This window comes from Gracilinanus agilis, chromosome 1, assembly GCF_016433145.1.
Source record: "Gracilinanus agilis isolate LMUSP501 chromosome 1, AgileGrace, whole genome shotgun sequence".
NCBI lineage: Eukaryota > Metazoa > Chordata > Mammalia > Didelphimorphia > Didelphidae > Gracilinanus > Gracilinanus agilis.
The window spans coordinates 732,396,907-732,418,014 of record NC_058130.1 but is presented as its reverse complement, the minus strand read 5'-3'; the positions used below and the strand labels follow the sequence as shown (position 1 = coordinate 732,418,014).

At 55.3% G+C, this 21,108-nt stretch overlaps 2 protein-coding genes across 2 annotated transcripts; one reads left to right on the top strand and one right to left on the bottom strand.

Annotated features, from left to right (window-relative positions):
• The first annotated feature begins 510 nt into the window (after positions 1-510).
• SSBP4 (single stranded DNA binding protein 4) lies at positions 511-10,497 on the top strand. Its single transcript, XM_044672346.1, has 13 exons — positions 511-610; positions 1,791-1,850; positions 2,010-2,079; positions 3,281-3,351; positions 3,472-3,539; positions 3,890-3,935; positions 4,112-4,147; positions 4,367-4,421; positions 4,554-4,624; positions 4,807-4,885; positions 8,838-8,866; positions 9,156-9,380; positions 9,784-10,497. Exons 1-12 carry the CDS (start codon positions 590-592, stop codon positions 9,351-9,353), a joined length of 804 nt encoding a protein of 267 aa, XP_044528281.1. The 5' UTR covers positions 511-589; the 3' UTR covers positions 9,354-9,380; positions 9,784-10,497.
• Positions 10,498-12,227: 1,730 nt separating this feature from the next.
• ISYNA1 (inositol-3-phosphate synthase 1) lies at positions 12,228-20,444 on the bottom strand. The gene is made up of 10 exons (XM_044672332.1): positions 20,249-20,444; positions 19,680-19,841; positions 19,449-19,581; positions 18,062-18,255; positions 17,828-17,977; positions 16,901-17,116; positions 16,339-16,503; positions 13,030-13,143; positions 12,671-12,888; positions 12,228-12,550 (listed from the first exon to the last, which is right to left on the bottom strand). Exons 1-10 carry the CDS (start codon positions 20,360-20,362, stop codon positions 12,343-12,345), a joined length of 1,674 nt encoding a protein of 557 aa, XP_044528267.1. The 5' UTR covers positions 20,363-20,444; the 3' UTR covers positions 12,228-12,342.
• Positions 20,445-21,108: the final 664 nt, after the last annotated feature.

The following is a 21,108-nucleotide window of genomic DNA, read 5'->3' as shown; positions in this document are numbered from 1 at the left end:
CTGCTAATCCCTGCTCGGCCTTCTGGGAGGGGCCCAGGCTGGGCCTGGAGGTGGGGGCGGGGGTAGAGAAGGAGGGGGGAGGGCCAGGGCGGGATGGGGCTCTGGGGGGGAGGACCCACTGTGGGTAAGGGAGGTAAGGAGAGGCAGGGCTGGGGGTGCTTCCCGGCTTGGGAGTGGGAGCCTGGGGAGCAGGACCCTCTGCCCCAGGCTCCAGGGAGCTCTCCCTTCCCCTCCCCTTCCTCACTCTGGCCCTTTCTCTAGCTCCTGGGAAGGAGGGGCCCAAAGACCCAGATGGGCATCCCGGGATGGTGTGGGCCCAGAGCCAGCACCCCCCGCCCACCCCCACCGGGGCCTGTCCCAGCCCTGGTTGCCGCCATATTTAAGTGACGGCTGGAGAGGTCCTTTGCGAGGGAGCCCCAGAACCTCAGGAGGGTACACGCGGGCATCCCAGACAGCCTGCCAGGCCTCAGGGGCGGGGGCCTCTGGCCTCGGCTCCATAACCCTCTCTGTTCTGCTTTTCCCCAAGGGCCCTCCTGGCTCTCAGCCGTCTCCACACGCCCAGCCCCCCACACACAATCCCAACGCCCCCATGATGGGCCCTCACAGTCAGGTAAGGACCCCATTTGGCCCTCCCCAGCCTATGGTGTGCCCCCTCGAGGACCAGCCAGGCCCTCCCTGTGGCCCCCCTCCTCCCCTCTCGTACAGTCCAGCTCTCTGCGCACCCCACACGTGCCCACGCAGACACACACGTCCCTCTTGTCTCCCCCCCACGCTCTTGGCATTCACTGCCTCCCCTTTCCTGCACCCATGTTAGTTTGCCCACACAGACGCCGTGCCGTGCCTCCCATGCACGTATGTGCACGGACACGTGCCTGCAGACACGCCACATACATACACGTCTTCAAGCACACGCCATCCTTACATGCGTCCTTCTAAGAGGCAGCTGAGCGGCAAGATCCCTGGAAAGGGGGGCGCAGAGTCAGGGCCCCCGAGCTTAGAACCTGCCTCGATGCTGAGCGTGCCTCGTGATGTCCCCTGACATCTCCAGGCCTCGGTACCTTCATCTATAAAATGGACACCCGCTGCCTAGGTTGTGGGGACCCAGTGAGCTCCTGTCTGTAAAGAACACACCCCGCTGCTTGTTGGGGTGTTTCTGCGGTGTCCCCCTCTCCTCGACCCCCTTTGGGGCTCTCTCAGCACAGCTACTGGAGTGGTTGGCCATTTCCTTCTCCGGCTCGTTTGACAGATGAGGAAACTGAGGCAGGCAGGGTGAGGTGACTTGCCCAGGTCACCCAGCTAGGAAGTACCCGAGGACAGATTTGAACTCGGGTCTTCCTGCCTCTAGGCCTGGGCTGTATCTGCTGTGGAGGGTTAGCTGGCATTATAATTTATTCTGAGCAGCGTATCCCCCTCCTCCTCTTTGCCCACTTCTCCCCCCACCCACCTGCGCCCGTCTTTGTTTGTGGTCAGTCCTAGGGGAAACCTGATGGCAAGATGGGAGGGGAGGAGCGAGGAGGCCCGACCTCCCCGAGCAGCCTCTCTCCTCTCCCTCTCGTCCTGCCCCTGAGCCTTCCACACACACACACACACACACACACACACACCACATACACGGCCCCCATCCCATGCACACACATAATGGAGCCGGCGGCAGCTTCTCTAGGCCAGGGAGGGTGGGGAGGGCCCCAGGGGAGGGAAGTGGGGAGTGGGTCAGGCTCCCCCCAGCCCGATCAAGGGAGCCACGATCTCCCCTTGCTGCTGACCCAAATGGCCCATCTTGTTTCTTTCAGCCCTTCATGTCCCCTCGGTACCCAGGAGGCCCCCGACCATCCCTCCGAATGCCAAACCAGGTGAGCCGCTTTGCCTTCCTGGGCTCAGTCTCCGAGTCTCTCCTGCCCAGGGTTCTGGGCCAGGAGACCCGAGGGCTAGGCTGGGCGGGGGCCCGAGGGGCAGGCGGAGGAGGGATGGGGGCTTTTGTCCCAGGGGCTCATCTTACCACTCCCTTGTAGCCACCCGTGGGAGTCCCGGGCTCCCAGCCGCTGCTGCCCAATGCCATGGATCCATCCACGCGGGCTCAGGGTGAGTAGCACAGCCGAAGATTGGGGAACCCCTTCCTCCTTCTGAACCCCACCTCGAGGACTCCCTCTCTGCAGGTGTCCCGGGAATCTCAGCCTTGGCTCTAGAAAGCCAGAGTGAAAGGAGGTGTTGGGGAACAGCAAGATGCGTCCTGCTTTAGTAAATGGGCCAGGCGCTGCTACGAAGGCAAAAATGGCCCCTGCCCTCGAGCAGCTCCCACTCAAACAGGGGACCCCGAAGTCAGTGTGTGGGTCCCGGCCAGAGTCTACGGAAAAGGTCGCCTTCAGAAGGCGAGATCTAAGTGGAGCCTCCAAGGAAGCTGGGGAAAGGACGAATGGGATGGCATCCCAGGCGAGGGGCTTGGCCGCTCAGGAGATGAAGACTGGTTTTCGAGGAATAGCGGGTGTGGAGGGCAGTGACAAGGCACAAACAGGAAAGGGCCCAGATGAGGGAAAGCTTTGGGTGCCAAACAGGACTTGATATTCGATCCTGGAGATGATAGGGAGCTGCCGAGGCTCACGGACACGGGCCATCCTGTGCCTGTAGGAAAATCACGTTGGCAGAGGAGTGAAGGGTGGGCACGAGAGGAAGGAGTCCTGCAGGGGCCCCGGCGGTGGGGTGGGATTTAGACAAGCTGTTTCTCAAGACGTCGCAGTATAGGGATGGAGAGAGGGGTGATGGCAGAAGGAGGGCAGAAAGTGGAGGCACGGAGGCCCAGGACTGAGGTAATGAGATGGTGCAGGGGTGGTGGTGTTAGGAGAGACAGGAGAGTTGTGATGAAGGAGGGCACAGCACAATACAGAACCCTAAAGCTGACGTCTAATGCCATTTCTGCTTCAGACCCTGTTCTGATCCAGAACAACCCCCCCCCCCTTTTTTTTTAAACCTTACCTTCCATCTTAGAATCAATATTAAGTATTGGTTTCGAAGCAGAAGAGTGATAAGGGCTGGGCAATGGGGATGAAGTGACTTGCCCAGGGTCACCCAGCTAGGAAGCGTCTGAAGCCAAATTGGAACCCAGGACCTCCCATCTCTGGGCCTGGCTCTCTATCCACTGAACCCCCCAGTTACCCCTAGATCCATCTCTTCTTATCTGAGTCACGGTTAACTCTAGAACTCCCTCCTCTTAGCAACCCAAGTTCTTGCTGGGGGTTATCTGTAGACACTCAGCTGGGGACCCAAAAGAGCTCTTTTTTTCTCACAGGCCATCCGAGCATGGGGGGCCCAATGCAGAGGATGAATCCGCCCCGAGGAATGGCGGGCATGGGGCCTCAGGTAAGGCCTGGTGGGCCTTCCGTCGGAGGGGCTGTGGGGGCGCTTCAGAGGCCTGGGTCTCCCTCCCTCCCTCCCCGACCAGCTCAGCCAACCTCACGGGGTCTGTCTCATTTCTTACAGAATTACGGCAGCGGGATGAGGCCTCCCCCCAATGCCCTCGCTGGCCCCGGCATGCCAGGGATGAACATGTAAGGAAGCCAGATAGGCCGACCTTGTCTGCCGGCCCCCAGCCCTGCCCTCACACCTCCTCTGCTCCCTTGTGTGCTTGCACGGGTTCTTGGCATCCGTGTCCCACACCTGTGTGCCTGGGCTTGCATGTGTGTGTCCGCAGCACGCCGCACTTGTGGCATCCCCAGACCATTTGTTCCTAGAAATGTCTTGCACATGCATGCAGAATGCATGGGGGACTAGGCATACGGTGTCCTCCGTGTCTGCACAGAGATGTACATAAATGTGTTTGTACCTTCGGCTACTGGTGCCCTGGCACAGCCCCCAGGTTGGTACCCCACTCAGGCTGACCCACCCCTGTCTGTTCCAGGGGTCCAGGAGGACGGGGGCCATGGCCTAACCCCGGCGCCAACTCAGTGAGTCCTTGGCAAGGGGTGAGGGGAACGTGGGCCGAGTGGGACAGACCCTCCCTTGGGGGGGAGGGGGGGTGCGAGGACTCTTCCCTTGGCATCACCTCCCCAGGAGGGTGTTGGAAAGTGAGGGGCTCGTAAGCAGCTGGAGCTAACTACTGTTTCCCCCCTCCCCCCCCCAGATAGCGTACTCCTCCTCCTCCCCGGGCAACTATGCGGTGAGTCTGTGCCCTGGCATCACAGGATGGGCAGGAGTCCAAAGTGAGGGTGAAGGCACAGACCTGGGGGGCCATGTTCTAGGGGGTGGCTGGGGTCTTGAGTCAGAGGTCAGGGGTGACCCCCCCAAAAAAATTAAAATGAGACGTTATGTCCCTCCCTGGCTTTTTTCAAGTCCTCCATCCTCATTGGTCTTTATCCCACCCTATACATGTCCACAGGGTCCTCCAGGAGGAGGCGGCCCCCCTGGAACTCCCATCATGCCTAGTCCTGGAGGTACAGTAACCGATGGCTTGTGTTGGGGAAGAGGTCTTAGGAGGGGCAGGGGGAGCCTTGGAGTGGGGAGGGGATTTTGGTGGAAGAAGAGGAGGAGGGTCTTTCCTCACTCACTTCTCCCCAACCCCTCAGACTCAACCAATTCCAGTGAGAGTATGTACACCATGATGAACCCCATTGGGCCAGGCAGCAACAGGCCCAACGTGAGTGACCTGCCCCCCGAGAAAGGCTGAGCCCCCCCATCCCCAGCTTCTGACTTCCCAACCCCCTGGGTGGTTACCCTGACACCTGGCCAAGTCCTGTCCCTCAGCTCTCCCCAGGCACCTCTCTTTCCTCTGTGCCCCGGCTCCCCCACAGCCCCACACTGACTCTCCTCTCTCCACAGTTCCCAATGGGCCCTGGGCCCGAGGGCCCCATGGCAGCAATGGGGGCAATGGAACCGCACCACATGAACGGCTCATTAGGTAGGTGACTCCTGTCTGCTCCAGCCTCCCTCCCAGCTCTGACATTCTCTGCTCCGAGGTCTCTTGAGCCCTTCTGGCTCTTTCTCCCCTTCAGCCACTCTTTCCTTCCCAAATTCCAGGGTTCTGAGGTGGTTCTGTGGTTCCCTCTAGTGGCCACACTTGGGCACCACAAGAATACATTTCTTTGAACAGCTGCTTAAATGGGATTGCCTGGGAACCGGCAGGGCTCTGGGCTCCTCATTGGGAATGACCCAGAGAGAAGAGCCGGTGCTAGGAGTTAGAATCATGTTCCAGACTTGGAAAATACCTATAAGGGGAATTTGCAAAACTGAGTGCTTCAAAAGAGTTTCAAGGAATTAATTAGACCTGAGTCTAGACAAGTGGACTATGAGTCACTGACTTTCTGTGGGACCTTAGTTAAGCCTTTTCTTTCTCTGGGTCTCAGTGTGACATCAAACCTTTAAAACTAGGGACTGGGTTTTTCTCAAGTCTCTCCCAGCTCTGACTTCTGACATTCCATGTTCTAAGGGCCCTTCTACATCTAATATCCTGTGTTCTAAGGATCCCACCCCCTAGCTCTGACATTCTCTGTTCTAAGCTCCCTCCCAGCTCTGACATTCTCTGTTCTAAGCTTCCTCCCAGCTGTGACATTCCCTGTACTAAGGTCTCTCCCAGCTCTGACATTCTCTGTTCTAAGCTCCCTCCCAGCTGTGACATTCCCTGTTCTAAGGACCCTCCCAGCTCTGACATTCTCTGTTCTAAGCTCCCTCCCAGCTCTTACATTCCCTGTTCTAAGGACCCTCCCAGCTCTGACATTCTCTGTTCTAAGGACCCTCCCAGCTCTGACATTCTCTGTTCTAAGCTCCCTCCCAGCTCTGACATTCTCTGTTCTAAGCTCCCTCCCAGCTGTGACATTCCCTGTTCTAAGGACCCTCCCAGCTGTGACATTCCCTGTTCTAAGGACCCTCCCAGCTCTGACATTCTCTGTTCTAAGCTCCCTCCCAGCTCTTACATTCCCTGTTCTAAGGACCCTCCCAGCTGTGACATTCCCTGTTCTAAGGACCCTCCCAGCTCTGACATTCCCTGTTCTAAGGACCCTCCCAGCTCTGACATTCTCTGTTCTAAGCTCCCTCCCAGTTCTGACATTCTCTGTTCTAAGCTTCCTCCCAGCTCTGAAATTCTTTGTTCTAAGAGTCCTCTGAAGTTTAAGGAAAGTTTAGATAAAGAGAGAAAAATTGTAGGCCAAGGCAATGACATGAGTAAAGAGGTACCCCTGGATAGGTACCAAGTTGGTTATGGGTAGGGAGATGTTATGGGGAGACAGTAGGGACTGGGCCAAGTTAACTTGCCAAAGAATTAGTTTGGACTTTGCCTCAGAAAGGGGCCAGAAGCAGGGTGGGACAGGAGCAGGCCTGGGGCCAAGCAGAACAAGGGCAGGACCTCTTCCCCAAGGGAGGCCTGGATGATTGTTATCAGGCCATCCACCATGATACCATCACACGCCTGCCCCGTCTCCCCAGTTCTCGACTATTCAAGCAAAACAGCCTCATTTCCTTCCTCTGTCTTGGATGACAAGGTGACCAGCCCTCACCATAATTGCCCTGGCTCTAGTCTGCCATCTTTCCTAAAGGCTGGTCTCAGCACAATACTCCAGAGCAGGTCCAGCAGGGGAGAGAACAATAGGGGCAATTACCACTTCCCCCGTTTTGGACGCCAGTGCAGCTGAAGGCTCCGTTGGCTCTTTGGGCTACCATGATAACATCATTTGGCTCATACAGAGCTTGTGGTTCAGTGATCTGCCAGATCACTGACACACAGTTGGTGCTTAATGGTGTTTTTTTAAATCCTCACCTTCTGTCTTAAGAGTCAATACTGTGTATTGCTTCCAAGGCAGAAGAGCAATAAAGCCTGGGCCACGGGGGCGAAGTGACTTGCCCAGGGTCACCCAGCTAGGAAGTGTCTGAGGCCAGATTTGAACTCCAGGTTCTCTGGCCTCAAATCCACATGTACACCAAATGCACTCTAACCTTTGAGTTCGAATTGAGATCTTTGTGGATGCTGATTCTGTTACCCAGCCTGCGAGCAATCTTGACGTGTCGTCTGGGTTTTGCTGAGTAGTATCAAGGCAAGGCCAGATCCCTGAGGCATTCAACTAGAAACCTCCTTCCAGGTTGATGTCCCCGGTTGATACTTCCCTTCTGGGCCTGGTGATTCAACCAGTTCTCTATGGAGATGTTAGCACCAAAGCCCTGCCTACCTCTCCATTTCATCCACAAGGATAACAGGAGACTTTGTCAAAGGCTTAGCTAAAAATCTAGAAAGCTGGGGCAACGAGGAGGTAGTTCAATGGACAGAGAACCAGACCTGGAGACAGGAAGTCCTGGGTTCAAATTTAGACTCGGACACTTCTGAGTTGTGTGACCCTGGGCAAGTCACTTGACCCCCATGGCCTAGCCCTTACCTCTCTTCTGCCTTGGAACCAATACATAGTATTGATGCTAAGATAGTTATATTTGATGTTTAGTTGTGTCTGGCTTGTCATGATTCCATTTGGGGTTTGTAGTTTGCAATTTCATTCTCCAGTTCATTTTACAAATGAAGAAACTGAGGAAACAAAGATTAAGTGACTTGTTCAGGGTCACACGGTTAGGAAGAGTCTCAGGTCAGATTTGAACTCAGGAAGATGAGTCTTCCTGACTCTAGGCCAGATATTCAATCCACTGTGCCGCTTAACTGTGCCCATCACATAGCAGGGACTTAATAAATGCTTGTTGACTTAAGAGTTGGATGAGACTTTACAATCCATCTGCTTCGTCCTTCCTCATTTTGAAGGAGAAAACTGAAGCCTGGAGTAAGTGACTTGCCCGGGTCAATATACCAAGTTAATGTCTGGCAGGATTTGAACCCAGTTCTTTCTGACCCTAAGCTCAAAACTCTATTCAGTGTGCCTTGTTGCCTCTCACGCCATTTAGGAAACTCTGGCACTAGCCCAGGGGAGAGGCGATGAGAGCCCAAGGCAGGAGGGGGCAGGCTGGCCAAGCGAGTGGAGCATTGATAAGACTTGGTGGTGGTTGGCTGTGAGAGCGGATGGTGGTACCCAGAACAGACCCAGGGAAGCTCAGAAGGCAGGCGAGGTTCTGTTTTGGATCCGGCGTGTTGAAGGTGCTCCACGAGGTGTCCCTAGTTGTTGGGGTTCTACCCGCCCTGGAGTCGAGGTTTAAAATGATCAAATCCTACGTCAGACTCTGGAAACTGTCTGGTGAGGGGGTTGGACCCAGTAACCTCTCCTGTCCAGTCCTGCCTTTTCTTCCTTTGACCCTCCTCTTGCCCCCAGGCATCCCGGGATCAGCGCGATCCCGACCCTGTTCTCCGTGTGACCCTGTTCTCGGTGTCCGAGTCATTTGCCCGTCGTGGCCTGGCCTTCTTTCCTCGTTGGGTTGATTTCTAAACTGAAGTTGACGGGCGATGGCCGGGCTCTCCCTCCTCACTGGTTTATGTGCAGATTTCGGCCCGAGGGCTGCTTCTCCTTTTTGGGTCCCCGAGCCTCGCGGAAGGCTGAGCCAAGGGATGCCACCCGTAGCCTTCCTCTGAGCTCTCCCTCCGGTTCGGTCCGCGTCTAATTGTTCCCCTCTCCTTGGCCTCTATCACAAGCTCCAAGATGGCGCCGTGACTTCCTTCCGAGGTTTCTGCCCTTGACCAGGGGTTCCCCGGCTTTTATTTGGTCTCTTCCAGGAACGGGGAGTTCATTACTGCCTCAGCCCATTCCGTTGGGGGACAGCATTGTTAGGGAGTTTTTTCTCTATGAACTGAAATCCATTGTCCGTCACTCCCGGCGCGGCTGCTAGCTGGGAGAGCCGGGGAGGAGGGAGGCCAGGCCCGGGCTGGGTGGGAGGGGAGGCCTGAGCCCGAGCCCGGCTGCGGCCCCTCGCTAGCGCTCTCTTTTTCTGCGCAGGCTCAGGTGACATGGATGGGCTGTCCAAGGTAAGGGAAGTGCCGGACTCCTGCTGATCTGGTGATGCCTTTGCCCTTTGCCCCTTCCTTATGAGCCCCTCCCCTCCGAGCAGGAGCAGAGACCTGGCCCCCGGGGGGGCCTCCCGGCCTCCTCCTCACTCTGGGCTCCCTTCCCTCCAGGGCCCCCCGCTCCTGGCCAGGCCCCTCGCCCCCGCCTCCACGGAATCCCCCTTCCCCTCGTGCCCTCCAAGGCTGGGTGGGCCCCAGGGTGGGCAATGGGGAAGGGACCCACTGACCGGGGGGATCCCCCCACCCCCAGAACTCTCCGAACAACATGGCCGGCATGAGCAACCCCCCAGGCACCCCACGGGACGACGGCGAGATGGGCGGGACCTTCCTCAACCCCTTCCAGAGTGAAAGCGTAAGCGACCGTGCCAACCCTCCCCCCGCGTCGGGCAGGAGGGGCCTCGCGGGCAGGCCCAAGCGCGGTGGCCGGGGGGCCAGAGCAAGACCGTGACCGCCGGGCCGGGCCGAGGGGCACCAGGTGGGAGGGCCGGCCGCGGGCAGCCCCTGTTCCTCCCCACCCCCTCCCTGCCCACGGGCACTGCCCACCTCCCGTGTCCCGTCTTGGGCCGCAGTGCCCACCCCCACCAGGGTGCCCAACCCCCTTCCCCTGGGAGGGGGGATGGAGGGAGGACTGGGAGGGCTGGAGCCAAGGAGAGAGGCAGAGGGGGGCAGCAGGCTTTCAGCGCCGCCTCTCACCAGCTGTGGGCCGTGGGGCAGGTGCCCCGAGCCTCGGCTTCCCCTCCTCGTGCTCCCTGCATTCTGGGGCCCCTCCAGCTGGGAATCCCGGGGATCCTGGCTCTCTCCCCGGGTGGGCCGGGGGGCCCCGGCTCCTCGGAGCAGTGGCTGAGCCCCCCGCCCCGGCCCCTCTGCTCTCTCCACAGTACTCCCCCAGCTTGACCATGAGCGTGTGATGAGGACGGCCCGGCCCTCGGCCCCAGCCCCCTTGTAAACTTGTGTATTTAAGGACCGGATACACCCCTTTCCCTCCTCTTCCCCCCATGTACCTCCCGCCCCCCATCCTCTCAGACCTCGCCCACGGGCACCCGCTGGGCTGCTGGCATCTGGGCATCCGGGGCCGGCTCCCTCATCACCCCAGCCTCGTGGCCTCCCGCCGGGGCGAGCCCCCACCCGTCGGTCTTTCAGGGCGCGGGGGCGGGAGGTATCCGAGGCACTTCGGACATTTGGACAGAACGAGGAACGGGCTGGGCCGTCCCTTCCGCCTGGGTCCGCGCTGACCTTCTGACGGCCCCACCCTTGCTGAAGTGACCCTGGCTGGGGGGAGGCACTGCGGCCTTTGAGGCCCGGAGCTGCCCCCCACCCCTGTGCCCCCCGGCCTGCGGGCCCGACGTTCCATGCACCAACAACTTTACTTTTATACCGCGAGGACCTCAGAGACAGACAGATGGACCGGAGTCCACCCCCCCAGCTGTACAGCCCTCCCCCCGCTGGGGCCACCCGGGCCATCTGCGTGCAGGGCTGGCGGCTCAGGCTATCTCGGCTGCCAGGGCTGTGAAGACGGAGCCATGGAAAGGTGGGGTGGGCGGGGGGAGGGCGGGGGAACCTGCATCAATAAATGGAATTTGACATTTTTTTCATAAGCCCCGAGTGGCTCCCGTGTCCTTCCTGCTCCCCCCCCAGTGCCTAGGCTGCCGGAGCGGGTCCTCACCCCAGCTCCATGGAGGCTGCTAGCGAGAACAGGCCACGAGCGTCCTAGGCAGGCCAAGCCACGTGGTGGGGGACGCCACCCTGCAGTCGGGAATCTGATGGTCACAGAAATCCTGGGGGGGTTCTAGCATTAGAGATTTAGAGCTAAAAGAACCTTAAAAAGCACCCAATTCAGCCCTTCCCCATTTTTTTAAACCTTTACTGTCCATCTTAGAATCGATATTGGGTATTGGTTCTGAGGCTAGGCAAGGGGGGTTGAGTGACCTGTCCAGGATCACCTCACTAGGAAGTATCCGAGGCTAGATTTGAACCCAGGACCTCTCCTCTGGGCCTGGTTCTCCATCTACTGAGCCGCCTAGCTGCTCACCCTCCTATTTTACAGATGAGGAAACGGAGGCCCAGGGAGGTTACTTGACAGGCCTGGGGTAAAAGCTAGTACGTGTCTGAGGCAGGACTTGAATCCACGTTTCCTCTGTATTAAATCCGGCACGCCACCGTCGGAGAAATGACCATGACTGGGGCACACGTAAGGCAGGACTCCAGGAAGCGAGAGCTGAAGACTGGGGAAACGTTCACAAGTGGGGGCCCCAGGGCTGTGTGCCCAGCTCTGCTGGGGAGAAAAGAAAGTGGCCCAAACTTTGAAGGGACCAGAGGGGGTCCTGAGCCCAAATGGCAGAGGCAGAGTCCCAAAGGGACAAAGATTGGGGTGGTGGGGAAGACACAAGAGCTGGAGGCTAGTCTTTGGAGGGCTGGTATGTTGAGGAAAGAGCAGAGATTTGTTCTAGGTGGCACCCACAGTGCAGAGAAGGCCAGGCCCGGAATCTGGCCTCAGACACTGCCTACAGCGTGACCCTGGGCAAGTCACTCCCCCTCTGTTTGCTTCCTTTTCCTCATCTGTTAACTGGAGAGAACAGCAGCATCTCTCCCCCAGGGCTATGGAGGATGAAGGAAGACAATCATTGTAAAGGAGGGATCCCTGTCGGGGAGAAGCTGCAGCCAGCCTTGGGGAGGGGGCCAAGCCGAGGTCTGCCAGGCCCCAGAAGATGGAAGAAATGAGTGGGAGACAGGAAATAGGACCAAGAAGAATCCTGAAGTGATAAGGGGGACTATAAGGCGAGAGAGGGAGAGGATGCCAGGGGACCTCTCTGGAAATGCCAGCCCCTGGGGGCTAAGCAGGGCTAGTGGGAGGGCAGGGCAGATGCTGCCAAATAGAGATTTGTCTGGGGGCACCATCCTGGGATTAATGAAGTCTTTGCAGGCGAGGGTCATCGAGCTCTCTGAGGAGGTGGTTTGAGGGTCCTAGAAGAGTGTCTGCCAAGTGAGATGGGGTCACCTAGTTCTCTGGGGCAGGCTCAGAGGTGGAAGGGCCCTTGGAATGAGTTTAGTCCAAACCATCATTTCAGAGATGAGAAAACTGAGTCTCAAAGTGAGATCAAATGATTGAATGAGGATTGGAATCCAGGTCCTGGGACTCGATCTTCCAGGGCAGGGAGGGAGGGAGATGTTTCCTGAGGCCTCTCTTGGTACTCCTCTGGTCTGGCCGTCCCTCCTCCCCAGTCCCAACCTGAGACACAGAGTCTAAGAATTGGTCAGGACCTTGATGACTGTCCAAAGTGGCCTCTTCAAGAGCTTAAAGAATCAGCCGAGGGCTTGGGGCAGATGCCATTCTCATGCCAGATTTATTGTGATTGGAGAGGATGGGTTTACAATGGCCTTGGTAGGCACCATGGTAAGGGGTGAGACTGGCAGGGGCCACTGGTGAAGAGCCCAAGGTGCTAGGTGGCAGAGGCATGCTGGGTATTAGCATGTGTATGCCCATTGGTGCCACCCACATAACCATTGGGAGGAGAAGCCGTCACCCCCTTCTTCCTGGGCACAGGGCAGGCAGGGGCTTCAGCATTCTCACGTCGAAACCCACTGCTTACGCGCTCCATTTTGTGTTCCAGCAACATGTGGTTCTGGGGAGCAAGACCCACACATGCCCTGAGGGGATAGGAGGGGTGCCATTAGTCCTGGCTAAGAGGAAAGCCAACCCCCACCCCCCACTCCCTGCAGCCAAGTGCCCAGAGCAGCCCCCACCCCAGGTCCCTTGTGGGCTCTCACCTGAGAATGTTCTCAATGCAGCTTCTCTGCCGGAAGAGGGCATTGACCACGGGGGTGCCTGGGGGCACCAGCGGAGCCTTGCAGAGGAAACTGAGGATGGAGAGGACAGGATGGAAGTTCTGGAAGTGGGGGTCGCTGTCAGTGCAGAACGTGATGCGCTGGCACAGCTCCGTGAGGATCACTAGGTCCAGGATGATGGGGCTGGCCAGAAGGGAATCCTGCGGGCACAGGGAGCAGGCACCACTGGGCACATGAAGGAAGCACAGCCAGGCATGGGGACCCACCTCCCTCTACTGCCCAGGATCACCGCCTGGGAGCAGCGCCCGCCACCCCCGGCACGACCCACTCACACCCCGTACCTCACATGTGTTATGCAGGACGATGGTGTTGGTGCCGCCAAGCATAATCTCTGATGTGTATTCATCCAGGGCACGCTTGCTGTCCCCCACATAAGGGACATATTTGATCACGACCTGGGGGGGGGGAATGGGAATGAGATGGGGCTGTTACCTTGGCCTGAGATCATAGCCACCAACTAGTCCATTTTGGGGTGAGAGGGGGCACAGACATCAATCATCATCGTGCTATATACAACAGGCCAGACAGTGTGGTGTAACGGATAGAGCCAGCCCTGTCAGCAGTATGTGGTTCTAGGGGGAAAGCCAGCAGGACCGGGCTTCATGTCTCTTCTCCGACAATGACCCAACAGCACAGAACGTGGCACACAGCAGGCGCTTAAATCCACATCGCCTGATTTTAGTGAGAGAGAGAGAGAGAGACAGGAAGATAGACAGATACAGACAGGCAGAGAGACAGATAAATAGATATAAACAGAAAGACAGAGAGATGAGAGAAAGAGATGGATAGACAGACAGATACATGGAAGATAAGACAGGCAGGCAGATAGATGGATATCAGACAGACAGCTAGACAGAAAGGTAGGCAGATAGATTCTCTAGCACTTTTACGGTTTGCAAAGCACTTAACATGTTATCTTTCTTGAGATTCACAATAATCCTGGGAGGTGGGTGCTATTATCCCATTTTTCAGGGACCCACTAAATATGTGAGGGGAGTTTGTTTCACATTTGTCTTTCTATCCTTTGAACAGTGCCTGGCACATCAAAGGGGTTTAATAAGTGTTTGCTAATCATTTGGTTGTTTGGAGTGTAGGTCTTCCTGATTCCCCGGTCAGTGCTCAAGCCCCTAGTTCATCTCTAGATTATCCTCTGCTTTTGAATTTCTCGCCCCTTTCTCTTATTGATGATTTCCTCCTCCTGGTACATTACAAATGCACATTATTTAACCTCAATTGGGCCCTCACTGCAGCAAGGCAATCTTTTTTTGCTCCCCAGTGGATTTCCTTATCAAAATTCCCATGAAATCGATTTTTCTCCTAAGCTTCCTCATCCCCCCCCCCGCCCCCATCTCTTAACTGAGGACTTTGTCTCTTTACTGCAAAAACTGAGGTTGCTTAATGTGAGCTCCCTCCTCTTTCTATCTCTTCACCCCAAAACCCCTTGACTTCATCTCCTTCTCTTTCCTCCTTTTTCAGTCTCTGGCAAAGGAGTGGCCCTTCTTGCCAAGGTCATCCCCTTCAGAGACACAGTATTGATTCTAAGATGGAAGGTGAGGGTTAAAAATAAAAAAGAGTCTTCCTGACTCCAGGCTTGGCACTCTATCCAGTGCTCCACCTGACTCCTACCATTCCCTTAAGTCATCACCCTACATCTTTCCTCCTTTTCTCACCTTAGCTCCTTGAATACGTTCTCTACAAATGGTGCTTTCCCCTCCTTCTTTCCCTCTCCTTAGCCCTTTGTAGATGGACTTCTGACATCATTCAACTGAAGCTATTCTCTCTCCAAAGTTTTCCACCACCAAGTTGCCTGTTGACCCTGTTGACCACCCTCTCTTCCTGTACAGTGTCTCCTCTCTGCCTCTTCATGACCCTGCTCTCCCCTTGTGACCATTCCGCAGACTCCTTTGCCAGTTCATTATCCATATCATCCCACTGAACAAGTGTTTTCCCCAAGCTTCTGGCCTGGGTGCCCTCCTCTGTTCTTTCCCTTATTGTCAGCAACTCTTCAGTTCCCATGGGTCTGCTTTCTTCTTATCTTTGTACAGACGATGCCAGTCTGCATCCAGCCTCCATCTCTCCCATACCACCAATGGTGAGGGCCAGTGTGTCCACAATAGAACACATCATCTTTCCCCCTTTGTTTGTCTCTTTTTTTCTCCCAAGTACATAACCCTGGCATTATCTAGGACTCCTCACTTTCTCTTACTCACACCCAATTGGCTGCCAAATCTGGCCATTTGTTTTTCTATAATATCTCTCTATCTGATCTTGTCCCCTCTCCCTCACATAGCTACCATCTAAATTCAAGTCCCCATCACCTCTCCTCTGGATTATTGAGATAGCTAGGTGTAGCCATGACTACTGTGCTGGGTCAGGAAGACCCAAGCTCCAATCGGGACTCAGATACTTACTGTGTGACTTGGGCAAGTTACTTAACCTTTGTCTGCCTCAGTTTCCTCAACTGTAAAACAGGGAGAATATAGCCCCTACTTCCTGAGGTTGTTGAAAGGATATAATGAGATAGTATCTGTAAAGCACTGAGCACAGAGCCTGAAACAGAGTAGGCTCTATATAAATCCTCACTATAATAGTAATATCCTACAAGTGCCTCCCTATTCCAGTTCATCCCAATTTTCCTCAAACTTGGATCTGACCATGTATCTCCTACTCATCCATTCCTGATTACTGTGCCATTTTCGATCATGTCTGACTCTCTGAGACCCCATTTGGAGTTTTCTTGGCAAAGATACTACAGTGTTTTGCTATTTCCTACTCCAGTTTATTTTGCAGATGAGGAAATTAAGGTAAACAGAGCTGGTGACTTGCCCAGAGTCACACAGCTGAGGCTGGATTCGAACTCAGATCTTCTGATTCCAGGCCTGAGGCTCTCTCCACTGCACCACCTAACTGCCCATCAATTCTGGTGGCTCCCTAGTGCCTTTAGTAGTTTCACCATTTCCCAGTCTCACTAGAAACTCTGTAACCCAGTCACCGTGATCTTTTCCATTTTCCCACGATATTCCATCTCCCACCTTTCTACCTTTGCACTGGCCGCCCCCCCATTCTTGGAAGGCATTTTATCCTCCCCGCCACCTCATCACATCAAGCACCACCTTTTGCACAAAGCCCTTCCCTCCCCAACTCCTTTGTATTTAGCTATTTGCACCCATCACCTTGCCATTTCCTTCACCACTCCAGGATCTTTGCCAAGAAAAACCCCAAATGGGGTCCCAAAGAGCCAGCCACAACTGAACTGATTTCTGCTACATACATACTTTTCTATGCATGTGTGTCCTCCCCCAGCTCCACCCGAGCTAGGATGTACAGCCCCTGCAAGTAGGCGTCATTTCACTCTTTATACTTGTATTCCAAGTATTTAGCAAAGTGCCGGGCAAACAATAGGGGCTTAATACTTGTTGACTGATTAACTGACAGCTACCAGTCATAACCATGAAGTCACCTAGACTGGGATTTGCTTGCTTATGCACACAGGCATTGGAACCTAAGCACCCCCCACCCCCCACAGGGGAGCCCCAGGCCCTCGTCCCCCATCCCTCCCCCCCCCCCCAGTGCCAGATCCTCATACGCACACAGTGGTCAGGCTCCTCCCCGGGGCCATAGAGCAATGGGTTGCTCTGTACCATATCATCAACAACACTGCTCTTGGAGACCTCCTTGGAGCGGAACTGCTGCGGGGCGGACAAGTTCTTGCCATCGTTGTTGCCCAGGTGATTGTAGCTCACGATGGACACCGTCTGCAGGAAAGAGTGCAAGGAGTAGGGAGAGAGGGCTCAGGGAGCTGCTCCTCGCCACATTCCAATGGTCCCAACATCCCTCTGAAAATGAATGCAATCTGTGGCTTGGCTCCCCACCCCATCAGCACCCGCCATCCTCCAAGGAGGGAAAAGAGCCTTCAGCTGTACTGTGGGTGGCTGCAGTTCACGGTCTGGCTCTAATGCCAGCTGTGGCCCTTCTTCTGGGTCTGCCTCTTCATCTAGAACTTGGGGCTGGGTTTATGGGCGAGGAGCCTCTGCCCTCCAACAGTCTGCATGCGCTCTATTGGCAAGGTCCCTTCCAGCTCTTCCATTCTATGTTCTCTGTGCCAAGTCAGGCTAGGGCTCATTCTGCTAAAGGCCCCTCGACCTCTCTTACCTTTAGGCCAGCACTAATGAGGAAGTCTACGAGCACAGACTTGATCTTGGTTTGGCCTGACTTGAAGTCATCTCCTCCGATGAAGACCCGTCTTTGCATGGCGAGCTCTATCGCCCCTGGCACGAAGGTGTTCTGGGGAGCTCCGTTGATGTAGGAACAGCCTTCCAAGATGCTGGCTACCGCAAACATTGTGGAGGGGGACACCTCGAGGTCCCGCTGTTGGGCGTAGGGCATAAAGACCAGAGAAAATGTCAGTATTGGGAAGGGCCAAGAAGGATGCTGGCCACGGCAAACAGTGTGGAGGGGGGACACCTTCCAGGTCCTGCTGCTGAGAGTGGGGCATAAAACACTGGGAGGGCTAGGAGGGTCCTTAGGACGTAGAGATGTCAGAGCTGTGGCAAGGACCTTAGGATGTAGAATGTCAGAGCTGGCAAGAGCTTTCAAGATGGTTCACTCTTCCTGGCAACTACTTCGAACGCTCACTTCTTCCAGGAAGTTTTCTCTGACACACGTTTCTCTCTCCCCGCTCTAAGGTACTCGGCTACTAGACATCCTAATTTTCCATTTCGGTGTCTGACTCCGATTGTGTGCTCCATGAGGGCAGAGGCCTGTCCTATCCCCTTAAGACCTGAGGGCAGGACTCTGTACAGAGTGGATGCTCAATGAATATTTGTCAAAGGAATGTGACTTGTCAGTTGGAAGGGATCCAATTTTATAGAGACCTATTTTATATAGATCTCCATTTTATAGAGAGAAGAGAGGTTAACAAAGGTAAAATTATTTGCCCAAGGCCAGGTAATGAGCCTTGGGACTAGACCTGGGACTAGAAGCCAGTTCTCCAGATGCCCAGCCCATGGGTCTCTGTGTCATACCAGGCTCACTGAACCAGCCTGGTGCCCCCTGCCTCCCCTGGCATGGTACGTCTACCTCAATGGCCTGAAGCAGGTTTTCCGCTGTGTCATTGAGACCGGGTACCACATCACAGAAGCACTCGGTGTTGGCCGTCCATAAGACGATGACTTTGTCCACCCCACTGCTGGTTCGGAACTCACGGATGTCCTTGCGGATCTGCTCTAGCTACAGGAAGGAGTGCCACGGTCAGCTGTTGCACAGGGCCCCAGCCTACCCTCCCCTACTCTTCTCCAGAGCCAGGACACCCACCTGCTGGGCCCGAGAGCCAGGAATGAGGTTATTTGCTCGTTTCTCTTGGTTTGCAGCAATGAACTTGGGGATGTAGACTGAGGGCCGGGGCCGCAGTTGTTCCATATGTGGCCTCAGCTGTTCCTGCAGTGCCCAGTCTAGCACCTGTGCCCGCTTCATGGCCTCTGCCAGGTTCAGGGAAGAGATGTCCCAGCCTGAGGGAGCATGGGATAATGCTGTTACTGTTCAGTGGGTATCCTCCTCCCCCTCCCCTTTATAGGCTCATAGAGAAAGGACCTTAGCACAGAGAATGTCAGAGTTGGGAGAAAGCTTAGAACAGAGAATGTCAGAGCTGGGAGGGAGCTTAGAACACAGAATATCAGAGCTAGGAGAGACCTTAGAACAGAGAATGTCAGAGCTGGGAGAGACCTTAGAACAGAATGTCAGAGCTGGGAGAGACCTTAGAACAGAATGTCAGAGCTGGGAGAATCCTTAAAACAGAATGTCAGAGCTGGGAGGACCCTTAGAACAGAGGATATGAGAGTTGGGGGGGCTTACACAAATGAGGGACTTGAATTTAGGCAGTGTAGCATAATGGATAAGACAGTGGAATGGGAGTTAGGATTAACCTAGGTTCAAATTCCACCTCAGACACTTACTAGCTACACAACCCTAGAGTCACTTTAAGCTTAAGACACTTGTCTTAACCAATCTGGGCCTCAGGTTCCTCATCTGTGAAATGAGGGGGCTGGACGTGCTGGCCTCTAGGATCCCTCCCAGCTCTGCATCTTTGGTCCCATGATCTTTGGTATTCCAGTTCTTAATGTCAACTCTCTTCCACATCTGGTTCTATGTTCTGTAATCTCAGAACCCCCAGCCAGATTATTTTTGGCCTTGTTCCTCCAATCTCTCAGGGAGACAAGGGGGCTTGGTAAACCTCTGGGTAGGTGCTTCTGAAAAGGAACCTTGCTCAACTTTGTCATTTTACAGATGGGAAAACTCAGGTCCAGAAAGATGGTGACTTGTCCAAGGCCACCAAGTTTTTAACAAGTGGCAGAGGGGGCAGTTCTGAGCCTCAGTCCTTTGTCTCCAATTCCAGAGCTGTTGCAGGAGATGGACGTGAGTGGCCCAAAAGACAGTGTCAAGAGCTAGAAAGGATGAGCTCATCCAGGCCCTCCACTGGGAGGAGTCCATAAGTGACTCTTTCCAAGGTCACAATGATAACTTGGGGGCAGAGCTTGGGCTAGAATCCAGGCCTCCTGAATTCTTGTCATGGACTTTTTCTCCTCTACTGGGACTGCCCCCAAACACCCAAGTCCCTCAGATCCCTACACACTTCTGTCTTCCCTTGGCCCCATCGTTTCTCAGACCTACCTTCTGCCCCGGCCTCATCCCCCACTTTGCTCACCATCGAAGACGATGTCATTAGGTGAAACCATAGGCAGCAGGGCATGAAAGGGGACGTGGACATCTTGGCCATGGCCATCACTGCCCAGGCTTACCGTGGCAGCTTGCAGAAGAGAACCATAATAGTTGGCTTCCTATTGGCAGAGCAGGGGGGTGGGGAGGTGGCTTAGAGCCCAGACTCCTCAGGTTCCTATACCCCACCCCCTCATCTCCTACCAGCTCAAGTTCTTACCTTCTTACCAGTCTTGGTCATCCAGGAGAGATGAAGCCGGTTGGCCAACACAGCTGCTGTCACTGTGGAGCCGTTATTTCCACCCCAGCCCACTAGCATGACCCCCAATCGGGGCACTTTCCGCTCGGTACGGAATGTGAAGTGGGTGGAAATGGGGTGCACCTATTGTGTGTGAGGGCAGGGGGAAAACAGGGAGGCTTGAACATCCTTAACCCTTCCTTAAGGCTCTGTCCCATCCCGACCTGGGCCATTTCCTTCCTTCCCAACTCCATATACTCTTATCTCCCTCCAAAGATCCAAGAAGACTCATCCCAGGATGAGGACCCTTAGAACAGAGATCCCACCTCTCCCCACCCGCTACAACTCAGCCTAGAATTTTTTGGCTCCAGGCATGAAAACTGCCCCCTCCCTATTCCTCTGAGATCCTACATCTCCCGCGCCCCCCCCCCCCCATTCATCCCATGATGCTCTCCAATGTCCCTGCCTTCCCACAGCCCTTCTCAAGGGAACTCTGGGACTGAGTGCTTTGCCAGGAACAAGGTAGGTGGGAGGGAGGGGACACAAGGTACCTTAGTAACGCCTCCATCCCGGCTGACCCGGGTCGTCTGGTACATGTAGTGGGCCTGGATGAAGTCAGGCTCATAAGTGACATCTGGGCTCTCCACCACAAAGGTCTCTTCCATCTCTATTTTTGTCTCTGGGGTCCTAGGAGCTACCTGGGACACTGGGAGACTGGAGCCTGTAGGTGAGGATGAAACTGGTCTCGATTGCTGGGGGACCTCGGCCTCCCTCCCTGCCCCACCCGTGCCCCTCAAAGACTGGCCTGTCCAGTCCTGCAATGGATGGATGCTAGGACAGGGTGACCCTGTCCTGGCAAGGCTGGGTACACTCAGAGGCTAAAACAAGCTGGTTGGGTGGGCAGGATGGGGACTCACAGCACCACTCCCCTCCAAGGTAGGGGCTTGGTACAGGGTGTTCTCTCTGGGGTATCCTAAGGCAGAGCATTAAGTCCAGGGTTGGGGGGCGGGGCTTCAGAGAGGAGGGAGATGTCAGGCCCCACCCCCCACAGGCTTGGAAAAGGGGGGGGAGAAATAAGGAAGAGGGGAAAAGGAGTGAGGAGGAGTGGGAAGGGGGAAAGAGGAGAAAGAAAAAAAAGGAGCAGGGAGGAGAAGGGAGAAACTAAAGGAAGAAATAGGAGGGAAGTAGGTCAAGAGAAATGTGGAAAAGGAGGAAGAGAGAGGGAGAAAAAAGGAAGGAGGATGGAGGAAGAAGTGAAAGGAGGTGGGGAAAGAGGGAGAATGAAAAGAGAGGAGAGAGAAGGGAAAGAGGAGGGAGAGAAGAGAAAAAAGAGAAGGGGGAAATAGGAAGGAGAGAAGAGAAAGAAGGAAAGAGGAGAGAGGGAGGAGGAAGGAGAGGAAGAGAATAGGAG

Excerpts from the sequence above, each read along its gene's own strand:
- SSBP4 (XM_044672346.1), top strand. The coding sequence starts at position 590 with ATGATGGGCCCTCACAGTCAG. Across the intron at positions 4,886-8,837 it reads CCACATGAACGGCTCATTAG|GCTCAGGTGACATGGATGGG; the intron begins GTAGGTGACTCC and ends TTTTCTGCGCAG. Across the intron at positions 8,867-9,155 it reads ACATGGATGGGCTGTCCAAG|AACTCTCCGAACAACATGGC; the intron begins GTAAGGGAAGTG and ends CCCCACCCCCAG.
- ISYNA1 (XM_044672332.1), bottom strand. The coding sequence starts at position 20,362 with ATGGAAGAGACCTTTGTGGTGGAGAGCCCAGATGTCACTTATGAGCCT. Across the intron at positions 19,582-19,679 it reads TGACCAAGACTGGTAAGAAG|GAAGCCAACTATTATGGTTC; the intron begins GTAAGAACTTGA and ends CTCTGCCAATAG. Across the intron at positions 13,144-16,338 it reads GGGAGGAGCCTGACCACTGT|GTCGTGATCAAATATGTCCC; the intron begins GTGCGTATGAGG and ends CCCCCCCCCCAG.